The 20,112-nt window shown below is 53.2% G+C and overlaps 1 protein-coding gene across 1 annotated transcript in view; it reads left to right on the top strand.

Annotated features, from left to right (window-relative positions):
* The window catches only part of TBCD (tubulin folding cofactor D), a 114,366-nt gene extending 94,659 nt beyond the window's left edge, over positions 1 to 19,707 (top strand). The window contains exons 23-39 of the mRNA XM_081162739.1: positions 1,182 to 1,213; positions 1,836 to 1,898; positions 2,772 to 2,848; positions 4,145 to 4,226; positions 6,743 to 6,861; positions 7,317 to 7,405; positions 8,088 to 8,228; positions 9,738 to 9,821; positions 10,401 to 10,568; positions 10,638 to 10,776; positions 12,530 to 12,651; positions 13,158 to 13,235; positions 16,132 to 16,221; positions 16,546 to 16,633; positions 16,893 to 17,002; positions 18,301 to 18,385; positions 19,443 to 19,707. Of these exons, the coding sequence (XP_081018865.1) occupies positions 1,182 to 1,213; positions 1,836 to 1,898; positions 2,772 to 2,848; positions 4,145 to 4,226; positions 6,743 to 6,861; positions 7,317 to 7,405; positions 8,088 to 8,228; positions 9,738 to 9,821; positions 10,401 to 10,568; positions 10,638 to 10,776; positions 12,530 to 12,651; positions 13,158 to 13,235; positions 16,132 to 16,221; positions 16,546 to 16,633; positions 16,893 to 17,002; positions 18,301 to 18,385; positions 19,443 to 19,457 (1,582 nt within the window). The 3' untranslated portion in view covers positions 19,458 to 19,707. The remainder of the gene's footprint in view (positions 1 to 1,181; positions 1,214 to 1,835; positions 1,899 to 2,771; positions 2,849 to 4,144; positions 4,227 to 6,742; positions 6,862 to 7,316; positions 7,406 to 8,087; positions 8,229 to 9,737; positions 9,822 to 10,400; positions 10,569 to 10,637; positions 10,777 to 12,529; positions 12,652 to 13,157; positions 13,236 to 16,131; positions 16,222 to 16,545; positions 16,634 to 16,892; positions 17,003 to 18,300; positions 18,386 to 19,442) is intronic.
* Positions 19,708 to 20,112: the final 405 nt, after the last annotated feature.

Genomic DNA, 20,112 nt, shown 5'->3' with positions numbered 1-20,112 from the left:
CGCCAACTGCCAGCCGAACCTGGATGAGTTCTTCTGATGCCTCGTGGTGACCAGGCCCTGCCACTGTGGCCCAGGGGTGCTCTTCTAACCTGTGTGGGTTCCTGGAAGTGTCCCGCCTTCTCCCAGGTTCAGGTAGTTTTTTTTCTGCATGTTGCAGCTCAGGATCAGCCCCACCCTGCGGGCTCTGGAGCGGTCTCTGTGTTGCTCCCAGACCCTCAGGTTCCAGCTGCCTGGCCTCCGCCTTGGCCTGACCTCACACCAACTCTGCGCCTGAATCTACCTCGGGCTGTGCCCTGCTCGCTTCCCTGTTCCTAGTACCTGTTTTCCAGCGTCTAAAACTTTGCTTCATCTGTTACATCCACTTTTCTTATTGTTTAAGGCGGGTGGCAAATGTGGGTCCTGTTACTCTCTTGACCAGAAGCCAAAGATGGTGAATTAATTTTCTGTCTTCTCACGGAGTGCTGCTTACACTCACTTTCCCCAGTGTCCTGTTGTCAGTGTCAAGCATGACTTGGGTATAGTCCTGAGAGCAGGCAGGATATGGAATGTAAGTGGATGCTTCCTTGGACTAGATACGGTATCTTCCTGGTGTCTTAAGTTCCTTTAGTTTTTACAAAGTAAGGGTTGAACAGTGTTTGGAATTTGTTCTGTGTGATTGTTTGAGGTAATTAACACCAGTAAGGACTATAGTGTCTAGTGAAAACTGAAACTCGGAGTAACTCCAGTTAGGACTTGGGATATCTGGGAGATGGTTCCAGGACATTTTTTCATGTCTTCCTATAAAAAGATAGTTTCTTACAAGTAAAAGTAATATAAAATAATATTGAATGTCAACTGTAATTTAAAAAAAAATTAAGTTAGAATGAAAGGAAATCGCTCTCTCCAGAGTAGGTCTTGCTAAATAATATGAGGACAAGATTTACAGGAAAACCTATTCAATGAAGAAGGTTTTATATAAAAAAGTAAATGAAATAAAGTAAATGAACATTGAGCATTTGCTAGCATATATTGAAAACTTTATAAGTGCTCCTGCCCCAAAGTAGTTCCTACTTGTAGCAACAAATTCTACTAGTTAACATCTTAATTTTTGGAGCCTGAAAATATATCTGTTACCTGGTGAGGATATTTTACGTTTTACATAATAAGAGGTTTTAACTCTGAATGTTTGTATTAATTTTCAGGGGTCTAGGAGGAGAGCTCATGAGACAAGCAGGTAGGTCTGAGCAGTGGAAGGCTGCAAATTGTGGGCTGTGATTTCATTCCCAGCTGGAGGAAAAAAAAAGTCCTAAGGATGTTTACCTCGTTTCAATATTGAGGAGTGAGCATGTGGCTGGTGCTTCTCTGTCAGCATGACACCAGGCCTGGCCTGCACACGTGAACTCCCAGGCCTGCCGCCCCTGTCTACTTGAAGCCCTGATTTTCAGCTTCTGTGGGCTTTGCTGTGGTTTAGTAGCTATAGGGGTTATAGCGGCTGGGATGGGTGGGTGCAGAGGTAGTTAGGGATTGAACATTGCTATCTTGGCCTGTTCAACAACGTTTAAATCAACTGTAGAGCAAAGAATAATTTTTCAGATTATATTGAAGTCTTTGCAAGGAACTCAAATGATGCCAACATGTAAATACCTAGATTTCCTGATGCATTTTTAGCTAAACCTAGAAAACCCAGGACTCACTCGCTTGTCTGGTGGACTTTAGTAGGTGCTCGGTTGGTCCTGGCCACACCCTGGGCTCGGGTCCAGAAGAGTCCCTCACCCAGGGAGGAGAGTCAGTGGGACGGGGCTCATAGTCTTGATGCTGCAGACATGTCTCGATGCATTTACCCTTTTTCTTCCTAGTGTGCGTTTTAATAGAAAGCCTGTCCCTCTCCAAGATGCCCTTCAGAGGTGATGCTGTAATCGGTAAGTGCTTTTCTTTAGTGACTCTTTGTAGCATTTCTTTCAGAACTACTTCTTATTAAAAAGTAAAAGCCTTTTAGGAAGGATGATAGAGTTGCATGATATTGGAATACCTGGTTTTGAAACTGCTATAAGAACAAGTTGTAAATGATTAGCATTAGCCACACTCCTCTCAAAAACACACCCTTCCCTCTCTAAGAGCACAGGCTCCTTCCTCAGAGCACTGGCTGTGGCCCAGCACTGGTCATTTGTGGCACAGGCCCTCCCCTTGCAGGCCCAGTGGAGGAATCAGCAGGTGCCAAGGCCATGCAGGCGGGACATTCAAGAACCTGCTCTCGTGGTGGTGGCGGCCAGGCCTCTGTGCAGGCCCAGTGCCCTGGGCATCCTGTCCTGTTCGTAGGAAGCACAGACGCAGCTCTCAGCAAGTGGGGACTTTCCTTGTGTGTGAATAGTTGGAGGTAGTGAGGAGGACTGCACCACAGCCGTCTTTCTCTGCAGCCTCAGAACTGCGTGGATTCAGCATTCACTGCCAAATGTTGGATCTGATTGAGTGGAGTGTTTGGGTTTTTATTGGTGGAGGTTTGGAGGTGGTTTGAGGGAGAGGTACAAGAAAAGGACACCTGAAGCTTGCAGGAGTAATAAAAGAACAAAAGTGTTCCCGTCATAAGTGTTAATGTTTCAGCAGCCAAAAGGCGACTTTCCCCCTTAAACTGAGGGCCTTTGGAATTTGTACCACCTGGAGAAAATGCACTTTAGATTTTCTCCAGACTCATCTCAGTGTTCACCATCTACTTTGATTTAAGAGGTGGTAAGATCTGTTTATTTTCATATAAAGATTCCTAATCGGATCAATGGCTTTCTTTGTTTCTGTGACAGACGGTTGGCAGTGGCTGATCAGTGACACTCTGAGAAATCTCCATCATATTTCAAGTCATTCCAGACAGCAGATCAAGGTGTGGGGAGCAAGGTTTTTCCAGTGGCCGTGTTGTATCGAGAGGGACATTATTTTTTTAGTGTTTGTTTCAAAAGGCTGTCCATTATGGGTCCTTTTTATACACTAATGTGGTAACTGATAAATGCCATAATTTTATTTGGACTTCTAGATGGTATTGTCTGTGTAATTATACTCAGGAAAACTAACTCAGCTGTTGGTGACCAGAATATGGACCTTTAAAAGTTCCTGTTTCTGGTTTTATCCTATTCACCTAAGCGTTTTTCCTGCACATCAGTAGTAACTGTTTCTTCAGCTGAATTCTGTCAAGTTGTAGAACTTTAAGGTTGGAAGCTGCGTGTGTGATGCTTGGGTGCAGATGACAAAGCCCAGAGTCACCACCACGCATGTCACTCACGTTGGTCAATTCGGTAAAGGGTATGTTGTGTCCCAGTGGCAAAGGGCCACAGCTGTCCTGTCCAGGGCAGGTGAAGGTGGGGTAGCAGAGCTGTACCTTCCCCTGCATGGAGATCATCGCTGGGGTATTGATAGGGACTCAGCTTTGATATTGAGGGTGAAGAAATGAGTGTGTATCCAGCCTCCTGTGTATCTTAGCATTTCTACTGGATTAGTAGAGGTTTCTTCAATATCCTTTCTAAGTAACTGTCATTCTGTAGAATTTAAGTACAGCTTTACTAGCTGAATTTGAGTGCCTCAGGGTCAGTGCTTCAAACTTTCCTTTTTAAAACATATCCATGATTGATTCACACCAGTGGTGACCATGGTGCAGTCTGCCACCCTGGTTGGTACAGGTGACATCTTAGTGTGACGCTCGTTCTGAGCTCCCTCCCTGTGCTCATCGCCCCTCCTGCCCGGCCCCAGCAGCTCTTTCCTGGGCTGCTCTGGTGGCCTTGCTCCTGATGGGGGGAGGGAGAGGACCTGGTAAATCCAGTGTTTTGCTATTTGATCACAAAAGTCATCATTGAGCTCAGGCTCCTCCTCTGTAACAGCGAGTGAGCAAGGGAGGGCCTGGGGCCCTGGCCACCTCTGTGCTCTGTTTTCCCTCCATCCTGCTCTGATTCTGCCTGGGGATTGGTGCTGAGGAGCCCTCTCCTGTTCCCAGGGCCCCTGGACCCCCAGCTCCTCTGTAACGAAGCCCTCTGCCGCCTGCTCAGAGTCCTTGCCCATTTCATGTCTGGGTGTATTACCACATGTCCTTCATTACCTGTGCTGGGAAAGAAAAGTACCCATTTTGTTATTAACTGTTCACATTATAAGACATGGAGCTTGCAGGGCACTCACGTCCCGCTCGTTTTAGGAAGCGGCTGTCTCGGCCCTGGCTGCTCTCTGCAATGAGTACTACATGGAGGAGCCCGGGGAGGCAGACTCTGCTGGGCAGGGTGAGTGGGCCACCGTGCTGACCCTCAGATCCTTGGGGGCATGGGGGGAGGCTTGGGCTTTTGGGTTTTGGTTTCAGCTCCCTCCTGCTGCAGTATGGGCACAGCCTGAGCCGGGTGGTTGGCAGGGATGCGATGGGCGTCGGGGACTGAGGGACACGGGGCTCCGGTGCAGGGACAGAATTCCTCCTGGGCCTGCCCCACTCTCCCACCCACCGTGCACCCGTTTGGCACAGCTGCCAGGAGAGTTTCTCTTTCGCTCCTTGAAACAAGCAGCTTGTCCAGGACTCTCGATGGTGGCTTTACCTGCGAACCTTCCTGGACCGTGATGCCCCTGTTAATGTATGGAGTCAGCTTTCTATTCAGCAGGGTTTGCCAGAGTGACGTTTTTAAATGACTCTTCACACTTTGGGCTCTGGAGATCCCAGTTGTGGAGGGAGCCCCTCCCCTTCCCTGCGGAGGCCCCTTTTCCCCCTCGTTTGGTCCTTGTCAGGTTTCTGCCCATTTTCTTCGTTTCCCTGGTTGTCAGCACCTTCACTTTCATTGCTGCGGTGGCTTCTTCCCGATGCTCGTTTCCTGGGTTCTGTCAGCTCTGAGCTGTCGCTTCCGTGTCTCCCACGTCCTCCTGGTTCCATGCTCTCTCCTGGGCCCTTATTCAGATCCGCGATTACTTATTGGCCTTTATATTTTATGGTGAAATGTGTGTTTAGGATTTTCATGTGCTCGGTGGCAGCACTTTCCTCATGCGCGTCCTTCCTCCTCGTGGGACTGCGAGTGGCTGCCTCGCTGCACAGCCTGGGTCAGGCGTGTTCCCAGGATCCTCCACGCTGCCGTGTGCCTGACACCTCACCGATGCTGCTCGCAGGACCTTTTCCACCAGATTATTTTTATTTCCGAAAGCTTCAGGCTCACACGCCATGTTGCCTGTGGCGTCCCTTGTCGTTCTGTAGAGCACACATTACGGTGTCTTCAAGTGTATGTGAAACCCTGTTTTAGGTGGTTGTATGTGTGTAAAATCATGTTGGTGATAGTCTGCTTTCTGTGATTTAAATTAAAAAGCGACAGTGTTTTATGAGCTGATATCTGACAGACTTTCCAAATCCCTCTGCCATGGGCAGTTTTCCTTAAAGAGACAGTAATGTTATTTTGTATTTAGTCTGTTTTTATTTTTATTTATTATTAGTTTTTAAACATATCTTTATTGATTTCAGAGAGAGGAAAGGAGAGGGGGAGAGAGAGATAGAAACATCAAGAATGAGAAAGTCATTGATTGAGCCCGCAACCCGGGCATGTGCCCTGACTGGGAATCGAACCCCGATCGCCTGGATCCTAGGTCGACCCTCAACCGCTGAGCCACGCCCGGCCGGGCTTTAGTCTGTTTTTAAAAACTGACATGATAAGTCATGTTCTGCTTTTTGCCTGAGCAGAGGGTACTATATACGCCACCCTGAATATAGGAAAGGGTATCTGGAAGTTAACCTTGGAGCTCACGAGAACTGTAAAGAGGCAGGGAGGGGCTTTCTCGTGCTGCTACCGATGTATGTCTAAGTCCCACCAGCGTTGCCAGTTAGTGTATGTACAAATGGGATTCCAGTTTTTCCTACCCTAGCATGTGAGGCTCTAAGGAGCACATTTTTGAGGTTTCCGTGTGCACGTTATAAGTCACACGTTGCTGGAATGTGAGCAGCAGCCAGAATCTCTGCTCACTGCAGACAGGGCAAGGTCAGGGCTGAAGGCTCCCCCACCCCGAGCTGCGCCTTTAAAGAACAGGTCTTGTCATTCACGCCCCTTCTTAGAACCTTTACTCTTGCTCTGAGCTTCTGGTGCCCTTGCCTGCTTCTCCCTCTCAGACCTCTGTCCAGTGTGTCGTCCAGGCCTAATGACGAATTTTCTGTCTCGGGAGGCGTAGGTGTCACCGCTGCTTGCACTCAGCCTGCCCACCTGCAGCCCGGGCACCTTGTGTGGAGTAGTGTCCCCCAGCCTCTCACACTGTGCCCTGTCCACCCGGACACTGTTTGCTCTCATTTAAAAAAGAATTTTTAAAAATTAATTTTTGAGAGAGAGGAAGGGAGAGAGAGAGAGAGATCAAGAGAAACATCGATCAGTTGCCTCCCACATGCACCCTGACCAGGATCGAACCTGCAACCCAGGCATGTGCCCTGACCAGGCATCAACCCTGCTGCCTTCTGGTGCACAGGACAGAGTTTTCCCCACAATAAGCATTTGTGCTCTTCGTGAGTAAACGGAGAACTGTGACCATTCTCAAAACCCTCTTGGATTTAATTTCCTGAGTGAAGTAATTTGATGAAATTGCCTAAGAAAACCTTAAAACCACCTAATAAAAATTCTTTAAACCTGTTTTGATTTATACCGCTTTGAAAACACACCTGCTTCCAATGCCTGAAGTTGCTTCTCCCTCCTTTCTTTCGATGCTGTTTGGCTACTGTTTCTGAGATGTTTGTGACGAGTGTGCAAGGGGACCACCAACAGCAATGGGTCACCTTGTTACTTCCTTTCAGAGGGCCTGGTCGAGAAGTATCTCTCGGAGCTTCAGAACCCGGAGGAGATGACGCGCTGCGGCTTCTCCATGGCCTTGGGTGCCCTTCCTGGCTTCCTCCTGAGAGGCAGGCTCCAGCAGGTGAGGCAGAGCTGAGCGTGGAGGGTGTCCGTGCTAGACAGTGCGGGGTAGGTTTGGGCGGCATGTGAGACCATACACGTGGGGGTGGGAGGTGTTTGTGGTTGGGAAAGAATCCCTGAACACCAGCCCCTGGGCCGTGGGAAGAGGGGACAGGGAACAACAGTGATGGTGTTTCAGAGGCTGCGAGCACTGTCCTGTGGGAAGGAGGGTGGGGGAAGCTGAACTACCATTCTTAAGAGGGGGCGCTCTTGTTAGGTGTAGAAACTGTCCTGTCTTGTCAGGAGGTGCCTCCCACCCCTGCAGCCGGGATGGAAGGGCAGTGGCACTGGCTCTGGTGCAGGGTCCTTTCACCAAATGTCATTTCATTCTGGGGGCAGCACAGCACCAGGGCTGAGCCTCCAGTTGTGTGAAAAGTACATTTATCTCATGGTTGATGACTGGTTGCTCCTTTTCAGGTTCTAGCAGGGTTAAGAGCCGTTACCCTTTTTTCCGAGGATGTGAGCTTCGCAGAGTCCAGGCGGGATGCCTTGAAGGCAATTGCCAGGTGAGTCCTGGCTCTCCTCCCCAAGTCACTGCTCTCTCAGAAGCCGGCCACCCAATCTGAGGGGATATTCCCGGCTGCTTTGTTAGAAGCCGGGTCTCAGATGATGAATCTGCTTAGAGGCAAATGTTATTTTTTATTTTCTAGTTTATCTTTCAGAGGATTGGCAAAAAATGTTTCCAACTCAGAGGCTTATGAACAGTTCTGTTCCAATTACAGGAACATTAAACATGTAGTGAGCACTTCTTCATGTTAGGAAATTTGACCACTTCGAAGAGTGGCAACCCCTGAGGAGAAGAGGGTGCATGCGGAGTGGTCTCTAGTCCTTGGTTACAAATGCGCACCCGACTGATGCGCTGTCCTCCTGCCGCCATGAGCACATTAGAGGACCAGCTGTGTGGAGCCCACATACTGCACTGATGTCATACTGTCCCCTTTCTGCCTGGATGGAAGGGTATAGGAGGGCCCAGGCACAATTTGTCTCCATGTGTACTTTGTAAGCTGTAGACACTAGAAAGCATGGTTCTAGAGAAGAGCGTTGTCAGCGGAAGGAACTCGGGGAATTCTGAACTGGCCTAAGGTTACTGGTCTGTTCTGTGTGTGTCCTCTCAGGCTGGAAGGGTGTGAGGAACAGGAGGGCTGACGGGACACGCAGGCATTAGCTGTTTTACACCTCTTATTCCAGGATCTGCCAAACTGTTGGTGTGAGAGCAGATGGGACCCCGGACATGGTCGTGTGCAAAGGGAACGTTTCCCAGATTTACTGCACCCTGCTGGACTGTCTGAGTGACTACACCACCGACAGCCGTGGGGATGTGGGCGCATGGTAAGGCATCCTGCGTTCAGGTGGCTCTGGTTGTCCCAGACTCCTCAGTTCAGAATGACGGTGGGTTTTCATTGGTGTTTCAGCTGCCGATGTGGTTGCCCTCAGAGCAAAACATGAAATAGGGAGGAAGCCACTCAGGGTCGCCACTCCCAGGGCCCCCCCTCCAGGTCCCCTCCAGGGTCCCGTCAGTCCCCAGAAATCCAGGCTTGCTGAGCATGTTGGTGCGGGAGAGACAACTCGGGCCAGTGCAGAGTCTCCTGTGAATTCGTCATTCCAGAGAGTAGGTCTGAGCTCTATGGTGTTTGGTCTTTCCTCAGAGATTTTAATTCTCCATAGAAAGTCTCATCTTTTTCATTATTTTTTTCCACCTTTTTCTCTTTAACGTGTTCCTCGTGGTTAAAGACTCTACCCATTTACTCCAACATCTGTCACCCGTGGGTCTATTTCAGTTGTCTCTCATTACTTTACCACTGGGCCTTTTTTTAAACATTTCTTATAATTTTTAACTAAATCCAGAAATTGGGAGTTCAAAGTTACAGAGGCTTTGGCTTGGGTAATTTCCTTCAAGCAAGTGGTGGGTTTCTCTGCTTCCGGCCGGTGCGGTCTGGTCAGCTCACTGAGTGCCCTCAGGGCTGGCCCTTACTTTGTCCACACCCCAGGGCGTGGCCTCTGCCCTGAGCCCTGACTTAGGGGCCTCAGACCCCAGGGTCTTCCTCCTGCACGAGTCCTCCCAGCTGCTGGCTTTCGGGACTTTGGACCCTCACCCTGTGCTTGGCCAGTTAGGAGCAGTGAGGGCCCAGGGGCATGTGCAGGTTTAGGCCCCCCATGTCCCTCCCCCGGCCTTTCCCTGTGACTGCTGTGCTCACAGAGATGGGGGTCCTCCCTCCTCCCACACTCTGCCTGCTCCCTGGTGTCACAGAGGTCCTGTCCTGAGCAGCAATTTGTTGGTGGCTATCTGAGCCCATCCCGCTCCTGTCATCCCCTGGCCTGTGTCCACCTCGCACCTCCAAGCACCCTCTGCTGCACTCAGCACCTCACTTGCCAGGCCTCCCTGGGCTGAGGCCTACGTCTGCGCCCCTTCTCTTTGATCTGAGCAGCACAGGCTGTCTCCCCGATGTGTGGTATTCACTCCTTGGTGGGAGGGTGGGTGCCCTGGGCCTGTGGGGCCATTGTATCTGTGATCTCCGTTGCCCAGCTGTGTCTTACGTGGGTTGAGTGCGTGTTGTCCCAAGTTTAAAATGCGCTTTCACTCTGGAGTTAGGCCAGTCATAGTGGACTCAGCTTTTCAAGTTGTATAAGCTTGTGTCCTTTCCTGAGAGCCCCTGTGTACAAATTTGTTCAGAGTGGACAGAGCTATCCTGGTCTGGAGAAATGGGAGCCGCTCTGCACATCTACCCCAGGAAAAGCCAGAATGCCCTCAGCATTTTTCAGAGTCTCCTCCCACCCCTGGCTGACGGTCACCTCAAGTTGGGAGGCGGGCTGCTCATCCTAGACTTCTTGTCCCTGCAGGGTCCGCGAGGCTGCCATGACCAGTCTGATGGATCTGACTCTTCTGCTGGGGAGGGACCAGCCAGAGCTGATTGAGGCTCCCACGTGAGTGTCGTCCCTGCACTGGGTGCTTGAAGAGGGTCTGTCCTGTCTGTCTCCCGACCCCATGGCTCATGACCAGGCCTCCCGCTCCATCGGGGCTCAGGCCTGGTGGAGGACAGCTACTCCTGGGCTAGGCCAGGGCAGGCCTCATGTCTCAGGGTTCAGGCCCTTGCACCTGAGTGCCTGTTCCAACTGGCTCAGTTGCCGGGACATGGGGCTGCCCCTGGGTACCTCACTTGCAGAGTGTTTGTGACCCTCTCTGCTGGGCTGATTTCCTCAGCCCCTCTCTCCCCTTACCCCCTGCTTCCCTTCCTCTTCCTCCCCCTTCTCGGCCCTGTCCCCGCCTTTCTCTGCCTCCTTGGCCCCTGTGCCCATCACCGCCTGCTGCCCATCTGGAGCCCTGTGTCCTCACTCTTCTACCCAAGACCTTGCATTTAGGCTTTGGGATCAGAGCAGCTATAGTGGGGGCCCTGCCATGTGGGCAAGGAGCAAGGTCCCGTGCTGAGCTGTAGCCCACGGTGTCTGTGCTCCGTGGGCACCCTCGTGTTGGAGCTCTGCTACCACTGGGCTTTTGGTTTGCAGCTGCCAGCGGGTCATGTGCTGCCTGGCCCAGCAGGCCAGTGAGAAGATAGACCACTTCCGTGCGCACGCCGCCCACGTGTTCATGACACTCCTGCACTCTGCCGGCCCCGCTGGTCCCACCGTCCCCCACGTGCCCCACCGGCGAGAACTGGAAAAGTTCTTTCCCAGGTACTGAGGGTCTGGGTGTCTGATTCTCGGTGGGGTGGCAGGCCCCTCTAGCGTGTGGCTCTCTTACAGGTCTGAAGTAGCCTCTGTCAACTGGACCGCGCCATCCCAGGCCTTCCCTCGCATCACCCGACTGCTGGGGCTGCCCACTTACCGCTACCACGTGCTGCTGGGGCTGGCTGTGTCTGTGGGCGGCCTCACGGAGTCCACGGTGAGGACATGTCTAGCCTGACCTCTTCACAGAAAAGGGGCTTTGTAGGGGTTGTCTGTCGTGGAGCTAGGGGTCGGGAAGTGCACTCCTGGGGCTGCCTCTCCCTCCTGCTACTGGGTTTGTGCCTGGGGAAGCTGGGTCACAGGTGTAGCTCTTTTTCCTGGCCTGGTGCTCTCAGAGCAGGGTCCCCAGGGCGGCTCGGGGAACCGTCACTTCTGATGAGAGGAACTCCGGAACTGCAGTGTTGGGGTGACTTCCTGTTCCCAGCATGCAGTTCAGCTGACATCAGCGCTCTTTGGTCCTGTATCACCACCATGCCATGCGTGGCACACGGCCCAGGCACACCCGCCCGCTCTGTTCTGGCCACATTGGACGACATATGCCCAATATGACCTTAGTTTTCTAGATTCCTTTTCTTTTGTGCGCTGTGTTTTGGGGCAAGCCTGTTTCCATTTTCTTTTGTTGTGTCTCTGCTGGCTCGGTGCTCACATGCTCCCTGACCCTCAAAAATTGTCTGACTGCAGAGCCCCTACTGGTCCTTGTGGTCCGTGTATCTGTCCCCTCACTCTCTCTGGTTCTGCTGCGGTGGTGGCGGCTGCTGCTGTCCCCTCTGGGTGGCTTGTGAAGCCTGCAGTCCTACTGCGCCAGGTCCAGTGGGAATTCACTGTTTTCTGAATCGGTGGTTTCAGGGCTCTTGGCACTTTGGCGCCAGTCTCGGCCCTTCCCCTCCGCGTGCTCCTGCTCTTGCTTCCATCCCGTTTGTCTCTGTTGTTCCCTCTTCTCTCCAGGTTCTGCATGTCTCGCAGCTTCTGTAGTCTGTCTCCCACCCTGAGGTTTTGCTTTCAGTCATTATATTTTTTAATACCATTCACTTTGTTCTGAAATCTGTTTTGTTGCTCATGTTTTTTCATTGCAGGCTTATTTTTATAATTGCATTTTTTTCTTTAAAAGTCAATACATAGTATTCTCCTGTATTCTGTGTCTCATGGGTGCAGTGCCTGGGGTCTGGGGCAGGTCTGGATCTGCTCTCTACTTCTGCTGACTCATTCCCCATAACTCACCCTCTCGGTTTGGTAATCTGAGGGAAGCTGCCTGCAGACACCAGCTGTGGTCAGCCCCAGGCCACTGGGCACGCTGCAGGCTGGTCAGAGCCGCAGTCTCTGACGTCAGTCACTTATCTTCCTTGTCAGCTGGTAGCTGCTGGCGTCCAGCCTCAGGGACACCCTGACTGCCTGCTGCTCTTAGTCTCGCTTCCTCTGCGTGTGTTCCTCTGCATGGGGTCACGTCTACCCCCCTCCTCCAGCCTGCCAGACCTGGCTCCCGAGCTGGTGTGGTGCCTGTGGGGAGGGTTTCCAGGCCCAGCAGTGCCTCAGGGTCTGCAGTTGAGTTTGGAAAGGGAAGGTTTCAGAGCATCTGGCCACTCATGATGCCAGGCTCTGGTATCCTGCCCTCCTTCCCGTGGAGCCCCTTGACCATCTCCACTGTGGACGGCTTAGAGGTTGTCTTGGACACTGAGTGATAGCACACGAGGGTCAGGCTGTGTGCTGCCCGGAGGGAAGCATTTCCGTTTGACATTTGCACTGTGGCTCTGTGCTCATGCCGGTCTGGCTGGGCACCGCAAGAGCCTTCCCCTCTGTAGCCCAGTCTCCTCTGCTATCAAACACTCTGTTTGTTGCTGTGGCTGACCCAGGGGTCAGTGGTGGGCAAGGGACAGGCGGTCTCATCACGGTGCAAGAGTGTCCCTGTGTTGCAGGTCAGGTACTCCACACAGAGTCTGTTCGCACACATGAAGGGGATACAGAATGACCCGCAGGCCCTGGAGAGCTTCAGTGGGACCCTTCTGCAGGTCTTTGAGGACAACCTTCTGAATGACAGGTAAGGGGTGCTGCCATTCCTCAGACCCCCGGGTTTTAAGGGCAGGCGGGGCAGGCACAGCCAGCCAGGGCTTCTGCAGCGTGATGCGGGGCAGTCCCTGTCCACACGTTGTCTGTGGGTGGGTGTGAGGTGTTCCTGGGCCAGGTGTTGGAGGTGGTGCGGTCACTGTGTGGCAGTTGTGCCTTTGTCAGAAACTGGACTCGTGGGGTCGTTTAGACCCTCTTGTCCCTCATCTGTTTGCACATATTTATACCGTGAGCCTTAGTGTAACTGAAGTTGAGCTGTTAACCCCCTGCCCTTTCTTTCCACGTGGTGGGGTTTTCTTTCTCCTTTGCGTTTCCTATAAAGTTCACGAGCTTCCCGTTTCGACAGAACACCTGCAGGGTTTTGACTGGGTGGTCCCATGGGGGGGTTGGTGGTGTCTGTCGTGTTTCCCGCTCTCCGCACGCCCTCCCCCTCTCCCATGGTTGGCACCTGGGGCCTCACAGCATGTCCTCTCCCCTCAGGGTGTCCGTGCCGCTGCTCAAGATGCTGGACCAAATGCTGGCCCACGGGTGCTTCGACATCTTCACCACGGAGGAGGAGTGAGTGCTCGTTTTCTTCCCTGTCGGCTCCGCTTTACTGCTCACGCCTCGTCGTAGTTCACCTTAAATTTAAAGAAACAGCGCCCAGGCTCAGAGATCAGAATTCTAGGGGTGACTTTCAGGTGTGTTCAGGGTCAGGTTTTGTGTGCCTTGTAAATGCCCCCACGTGAGGCTAGCGCTGAGCAGCTGGGGAGGCAGCAGGTGACGGGGGCTGTGGCCGTCACAGGACAGAGCAGGCGGCCAGCTAGCTGAGCTCAGGCACCGGCCCGCGCCGTCTCCGCCTCTGCTGGTTTTTTCTCAGGTTTGTTTGGGACTTTTCAGTCTTTTCTGTTCTCTTCATAGTCACCCTGTCAAAGTCTAATTTTCAGTATTTTTCTTCTTCCTGGACAATTCCAAGGACGCAGAACAAGGCAGGTCCGTTTTGTTTTGTTTTGTGTGTATTACCCAGTTTCACTACTTGCTTTGTCCCTCTTTGCGCCGAGAATCCCAGTCTGGGGTCGTATTCCTTCTGCCTGAAGAACGTTCTTCAGAATTTCCTCTAGTGAGGTACGGTGGTAAATGCCTTCTGATTTTTTAAGTTTATTATTATTATTTTTTAATCCTCACCTGAGGATATTTTTTCCATTGCTTTTCAGAGAGAGTGGAAGGGAGGGAGGGAGAGAGAAACATCGATGTGAGAGAGATACGTCGATGGGCTGCCTCCAGCATGCACCCCAACCAGGCCTAGGGATCGAGCCTGTAACCCAGATACATGCCCGTGGTCGGAATCGAACCCAGGGCCCTTCAGTCCACAGGCCGATGCTCTAACCACTGAGCCAAACTGACTAGGGCAATGCTTTCTGATTTTTATTTGCAAGTGTTTTTCCCAGGGTACAGAACTCTAGGCAGCTGTTTTATTTCAGGACTTAACAAATATCTCCTCCATTCTGACGCCTCCTGTCACTCTTGGAGTCGCCTGTCTAGGTGACTGCACCCCTGGAGGCAGTCTGGGTGTTTTCCTGCCTCCTCATAAGATTTCCTTCGTGGTTTTCCTGTAGTCATTATCATAACGTGTCTAGTTGTCAGTTTTTATATCTGTGTATCTTGTTAGGGATTTGTTAAGCTCGCATCTGTGGTTCTGTTTGTTTCGTGTGTTCTAGGAAGTCCTTAGTTGTCCCGTCTCTCTGGGTTTTGTCCCAGGGACACTTGGCTCCAGGTCCTCTGGGGCCCCCACTGTGCCTGTTGAGCCTTCTGCATCGGCCCCTTGCTCCTGCCTTTGCGCCTTCACTGCTCCGTCTCCCCCTGCTGGGTGTCGGGCGTTTCCATGCTGCCTCGTCTGTTTGTGCAGTTCTTAGGTTTGGTTTATGTAGTTTTTCAGACGCCGTCTTTTTTTTTTTTGGTTTGTTTCCAAATCTGCAAGGTCCCTTGTTCTTCCCTCCAGTTCCTGTCAGGCTTGCACTCTCTCCTGTCCGCCTTTCTTCAGTGTGGCTCTGGGCTGCAGTCCTTGTGGGGGATTTCCATCTGCAGTGTCTACAGTTTTCCCATTTGTCTGAGGATTTATTGTCTGGATGCTGCGTTTGAAATGTCGTGTGAAAGTAGCAGGCAGAACTCTGCCCCTTTTCTGGGTGAGAGGGAGGGCAGTAGCCACTGGGAGGGGTATCTGGGCTGCGCACGTACCCAGAGGTGGCTATAGCCCACAAGAGGCTGATGCATGCCTCATCCCCTCTCTCTTGGGGGCAGCTTTCCTGGTTTGTTGAATCTGTACCTTTGTCAGGCCAAGCTTGGGGTCTTGTCGCTGCTGGAGGCTCCACTTCCTCTGAAGGGGGCATGTCCTCCCGAATCTGAAGTCCCTCCAAGTGCCAGGCTCACTGCTTGGATCTGAAGCAGGTGGGCAGCGGCAGGGGGACCATGGACATTCCACTGTTCTGTCTGGAGAATTCTTGGGGCCCAGGGGGGAGATGGTAGCAGAGGACGTGGTTTACACGTTGATGTGACCCTGTGGGTCTGCTGGCCAGTCAGATACCGGTGAGGGAATGAGGTGGCTAAGGTGATGGGAGGCTCCTGGACAAGTAGCCTGGTGGAGGGTAGACGCAGAGATTCCTGGATGGGGGTGGGGAGGGCTGTCGGGTGGACAGTGGTGACTGGGGGGAGGGGGCTGAGGTCCACTTTATCCCCCAGGGCGAGAGGGTTTCCTTGGGGCATTTTTCAGTCGGGGGAGCTGTTGTCACAGCCCCTGAAATGGCCACGGCCAGCATGGCACATGCTTTCTGCCCACCGGGCTGGTCTGTCCTGTGCCTTTGCCCAGAGGTCCAGCAAGATGAGGCTCTGCCCCCTGACCATATCCAAGGTCGCCTGGGCCGGGCTCCAGCCTGAGGTTAGGGAAGAGGAAGCACAGGGTCACTGGGGCCAACATGCCTTAGCCCACGTTGTGTCCAAAACTGGCCTGGAGTGGGGGCCGTGGCACCCCAGAAGAGGAGCATGTCCATCGCACAGGGACCCTGGCCTTATGTCCTCAGCTGACTGACTGCTCGGCTTGGTGTGCAGAGCTGGGGGATGAGTGTGTGTCTCCCCCTGGTCACTCCTTGATCCTCCTGCCCCGAGTGGGGCCTGGCTACAGTGCTGCCCTCTTCTTTGATCCTAGGGGAGTCTGGCTGGGTTATAGCACACGCTTGATGGGACTGTCTCGGCGCTGCATCAGGGGTCTACCTGCCGAGCTTCCATGAAGATTAGGGGTGGGGGCATGTAGGGCACATGAGGCAGGAGTGTCTGTCCCTTGCTGCACCTGCACAGGAACCAGTTAAGGTGACCTGGTGGGGCATCCCCCAGGGATGTGGCTCTCTGGTCATCAGCTGCCGCACCGCACGGCAGGAGCAGCTTGCTTTCAGCTCATGTCTTCTGCCCTCTGCTTTCCTTGCAGCCATCCCTTCTGTGTGAAGCTGCTCGCGCTTTGTAAGGCAGAAATCAACAAGTCTAAGGACGTCCAGAAATTGCGGTCCAGCATCGCGGTGTGAGTCCCAAGTCACTGCACCCATAGATGGGCTTGGGGAGAGGAGGTGGGAAGCAGTCATTGTGGCTCTGAGGCCATGTGAAGCTTTGAGAACAAGAGTGAAGCCATCGCAGTGTCCCCAGCTCAGACCATGCCTGGCCTTGGCCTGAGGGGAGGTGCAGTGTCCCAACACTCTGGAGATATGGGCAGAGCTGGATGAGTGGTCTGGATGCCTTGATTTGCAGTGATCATGGATATTGAACTGGGGGTGCCCGAGGCCTGGGGCCATGTGGCTCCAGGCATTGTCCTGTGCACAGGTCCGCTCACCTGTGGGCTTCCCTGCAGGTTCTGTGGGATGGCACAGTTCCCTGGTGGTGTGAGGAGAAAGGTCCTTCTTCAGCTGCTGCTCCTGCTCTGCCACCCATTCCCTGTGGTGAGTGGCTGCTGCTCCTCAGCTGCCGTGACCAGCTGCCCACCCTTGGGTTTTCCCACAGTGGCATGTTGGTGTGTGCTCTGGATGCTGGTGCAGGTGTCTATGGTGCTTGGGCGAGTGACTGCAGAGTGGACTCTGGATCCGGGTGGAGGCACCGCCTTCCTCTGCCTCTTGAGACACAGCAGGGGGCCAGTGTGGGTGGGGCGTCTCTGCTTTGTGCATCTTGGTCCCCCTCCCACTAACACACTGTCCCGTCCAGATCCGCAAGACCACTGCTAGCCAGGTGTACGAGATGCTGCTCACCTACAGTGACGTCGTGGGCACAGACGTTCTGGACGAGGTCATGGCTGTGCTCAGTGACACTGCCTGGTGAGTGCGTGGCCCCCTCCCGTTCTCCAGGGCTCGTGTTGTGCACATTGCAGTGAATGGGGGTGGGGCGTAACCACCTTTCCTGTCCCTGCATTGTCTCCCCAAAACCTTCCAAAGGGAATAGGAAAAGCAAGGCTCCCAGCCCTTGAGGGCCTTGACTCTGGGTTTTACGAGGCAGCGGTGGTGGTTATAACAGTCTCCCCTGCTTGTCCACATTTCTGAAGCTCAGGCTCTCTCCAGGGGGCTGTGCAAGCCGCACACGGGTGCAGAGGAGGTGCCTCCTGGGGTGTTCGGGGGTATGTTTTCAAGGTGAAATTATTTTTCTTCCAAGTGCAATTTTTTGGAACAATGAGCTAAATGTTTATTTCTCTTTGGGCTTTTTAAATCCTCACATTTTTTTTTTTTTTTTTTTTTTGAGAGATGGGGGGGCGCATAGATGTGAGAGAGACACATTGAATGGTTGCCTCCTGCATGTACCCCAACCAGGGCCGGGGATCAAGCCTGCAACAGAGGTACGTGCTTTTGACCAGGAATGGAACCTGGGCCAGGGCCTCTGCGCTTTTTCATGAACTAAGCATGTAGCAGGCTCTGGGTGCCGATAGGAGCTGGTGCAGCCATGCCCGCTGTACTGGGTTCAGGTCACTCTGGGGTTCCGTGCTTCTGTCCGAGCTGCAGCGTCACAGGCATGGATTGTGCAGTGCGGGAGGCTCGTCCTTACGCAAGGATGTGCCGTGTGTGTCCGAGCTGTGTGGCTGCGGCAGGGGCTGCTGTGCAGACTCGCTTAGTGTTGGACAGAGGGAAGAAGGTTCTTTTCCTGTAATGGAATCCCTTTCTATTAAGAAAAAAATTCCAGAGGGTTTTTAAAAGAACTTTTTTTCCTTGTTACACAAGAAAAATATCCAGTATTTCTCTATGGTTGCTAAATTTAATTTTTATTCTTAATGAAAGTAATAAAACAGCTTTTAAAATAAAAACTTTTAAAAAGCCCATGTGATAAAAATCTGCCCCATCTGCCCCTCCCCAGGCCCCACCTGTTTCCTGTAGCATCCTGTGTCAGGGGCAGAGTCTTGCAGTTCCTTGAGAAAGGGGATCAGGAGTGGAGCCTGTGCAGATTCACACCTGAGTGAGGGGCCAGGGTACAGGCTTGGGTGGGTGTCATTCCCTGGTCTCACCTGAGATGCCTTGGGGTTTCTGCACACCGACAGGAAGTTTACTGAGAGTGTAAAGTTCTGGCAGGTTTGACTGCACATGAGTAGGCCTTTCTTGGGGCTGAAGCCAACCTGCCCTCTCCTCCCCAGGGACTCGGAGCTCCTGCTCGTGAGAGGCCAGCGGAACCACCTGTGTGACCTCCTTGGCGTGCCCAGACCTCAGCTGGTCCCCAAGGTAACTGCATGTCCCCCCTCAGGCTGCGCCAGGGACACCTGGGGCCCTTTCCATGCCAGGCCTCCAAACAGCTACTGTCGAGCTACTGTCCTGAGATCCAGTCTAGAACATCTGGGTCCTCATGGCTTTCAGGTACCCACATGGCCAGCCTCCCAGTCAGCTGGTTATCTAAAGCAGAGCTGAGGAGCTGCGGTGCATGGGCAGACACTAAGCACCGGGAGGGCTTGGGTGTTCTGCTCCAGCTGCCCTGACTCCCCGAGTCCCCCTCCCCCACAGGGCACATCTGGGGGTGTCCTGTGGAGCATCTGCACCCAGAACAGGCCCTCTGCTGGGTGGGTGGCTGTCCAGCCTCTCTGGCCCTCGGAGGAGCTGGCGTTGACCAAGCTCTTCTCAGATGCAGCTTTCCTTGTGCTGGGGAAGACGCCTCCTCAGAGCCTGGTCTGGTTGTTGTGTGTTCCCACCATCACCACTTCCACGAACACTCGTCCCACCTGGTGGCTGTCACCCCGCAGGGTCTCCAGGGCCTGCTGGTCTGTGTCCACCGAGGCCACCATTGTCCACGGCCTTGGACAATGTGTGTGTGCAGTGGCACTGTAGTCTTCTGAGATTTCAGGGCCTCAAGCTGTTCTTGCAGGCTCTGCGTGGTCATTGGGAGATTTCTGACTATTCTGTGTGTATCTGGCAGGCAGAGAATCAGGACTTACTGTTGGTTTATCTTCAGTCCGTTGGTTCTGCAGGAGCTGAATTGTGGTCATTGGGATTGAGCTGTTCCTCTGCCACCCCCACGTTCCTCATCCGTGTCTGTGCCCGTGCCCATGCCTGCTGCTCCTCTGGGCTTGGGTTTGACCCCTCCCTCTGGAGAGGCTGTGTTTGAGTTTTTTGTTGAACACCCATGCAGAAATGCGCTGGTTATGCCCCATGTGGTTCCAGGTCTCCGCACACCTGTGTAACCAACACATAGGAAGTGGCATAAATGCAGTTTCCTATAGGAAGCAGGGTCCAGAGAGGGTGGGGAGACGGTGCAGGCTGTCCTAACCCTGTCGTGTGTGCTCTGCAGCCTGCTGCCCGCTGAGGCCAGTCGTGGGAGCTGAGCCCTTGCACCCACCTGTTGGGAGGAGCAGCCAGATGCTGGTCAGGACAGAAAACCTGGATACAGAGCCTCGGCCATCGGTTGGTACGCTTGCTGAGGGACTTGGAGCTTGTCACCATGGAGGCGGCTGTTTATTACACGTGCACTGCACTCTAGTGACCCGGGGTGTCGGTCCTTTTATCTTTATTTCAACGCGAGCCCACATCTTATAAAACATGTGCTGAGCAGTCTACGTTTGTGTCTGACACTGTTGCGAGCGAAGGTGAATGGGAGGGTCCAGCTGCCCTGGGGCCGGAACGGGACATCCTAATGGGGACAGTAAACTGGAGGCCAGAGAGGGTTCTTGGGCTCCCTCCTGCTCTTCCTGCCCACACGCAGGGGGGTGGCCCCAGGTGGGGACCAGGCTGGCTGCAGCCCCCCGTGTTGTGCTGTTGCTGAGGCGTGCCTAGTACAGGCCTTGCTCAGCTCGGCTTAGCCGGTGACGTGCTCCATGAGACTCACGTTGTTGAATATCAGATGCTACAGGGGCCGGAGACACCACTAAGCCTTGGGGTGGCACCTTTTCCTGTTTCACCTGGGGGCGGCCGTTTCCTCCCCAAACTCACCCTGTTTAAGCATCCAGCCCATGTGGGTGTCC

This window comes from Miniopterus schreibersii (assembly GCF_964146895.1).
Source record: "Miniopterus schreibersii genome assembly, chromosome: 16".
Classification (NCBI taxonomy): Eukaryota; Metazoa; Chordata; class Mammalia; order Chiroptera; family Miniopteridae; genus Miniopterus; species Miniopterus schreibersii.
Note: the sequence above shows the minus strand (reverse complement) of the source record. Positions and strands in the feature narration are given on the sequence as shown.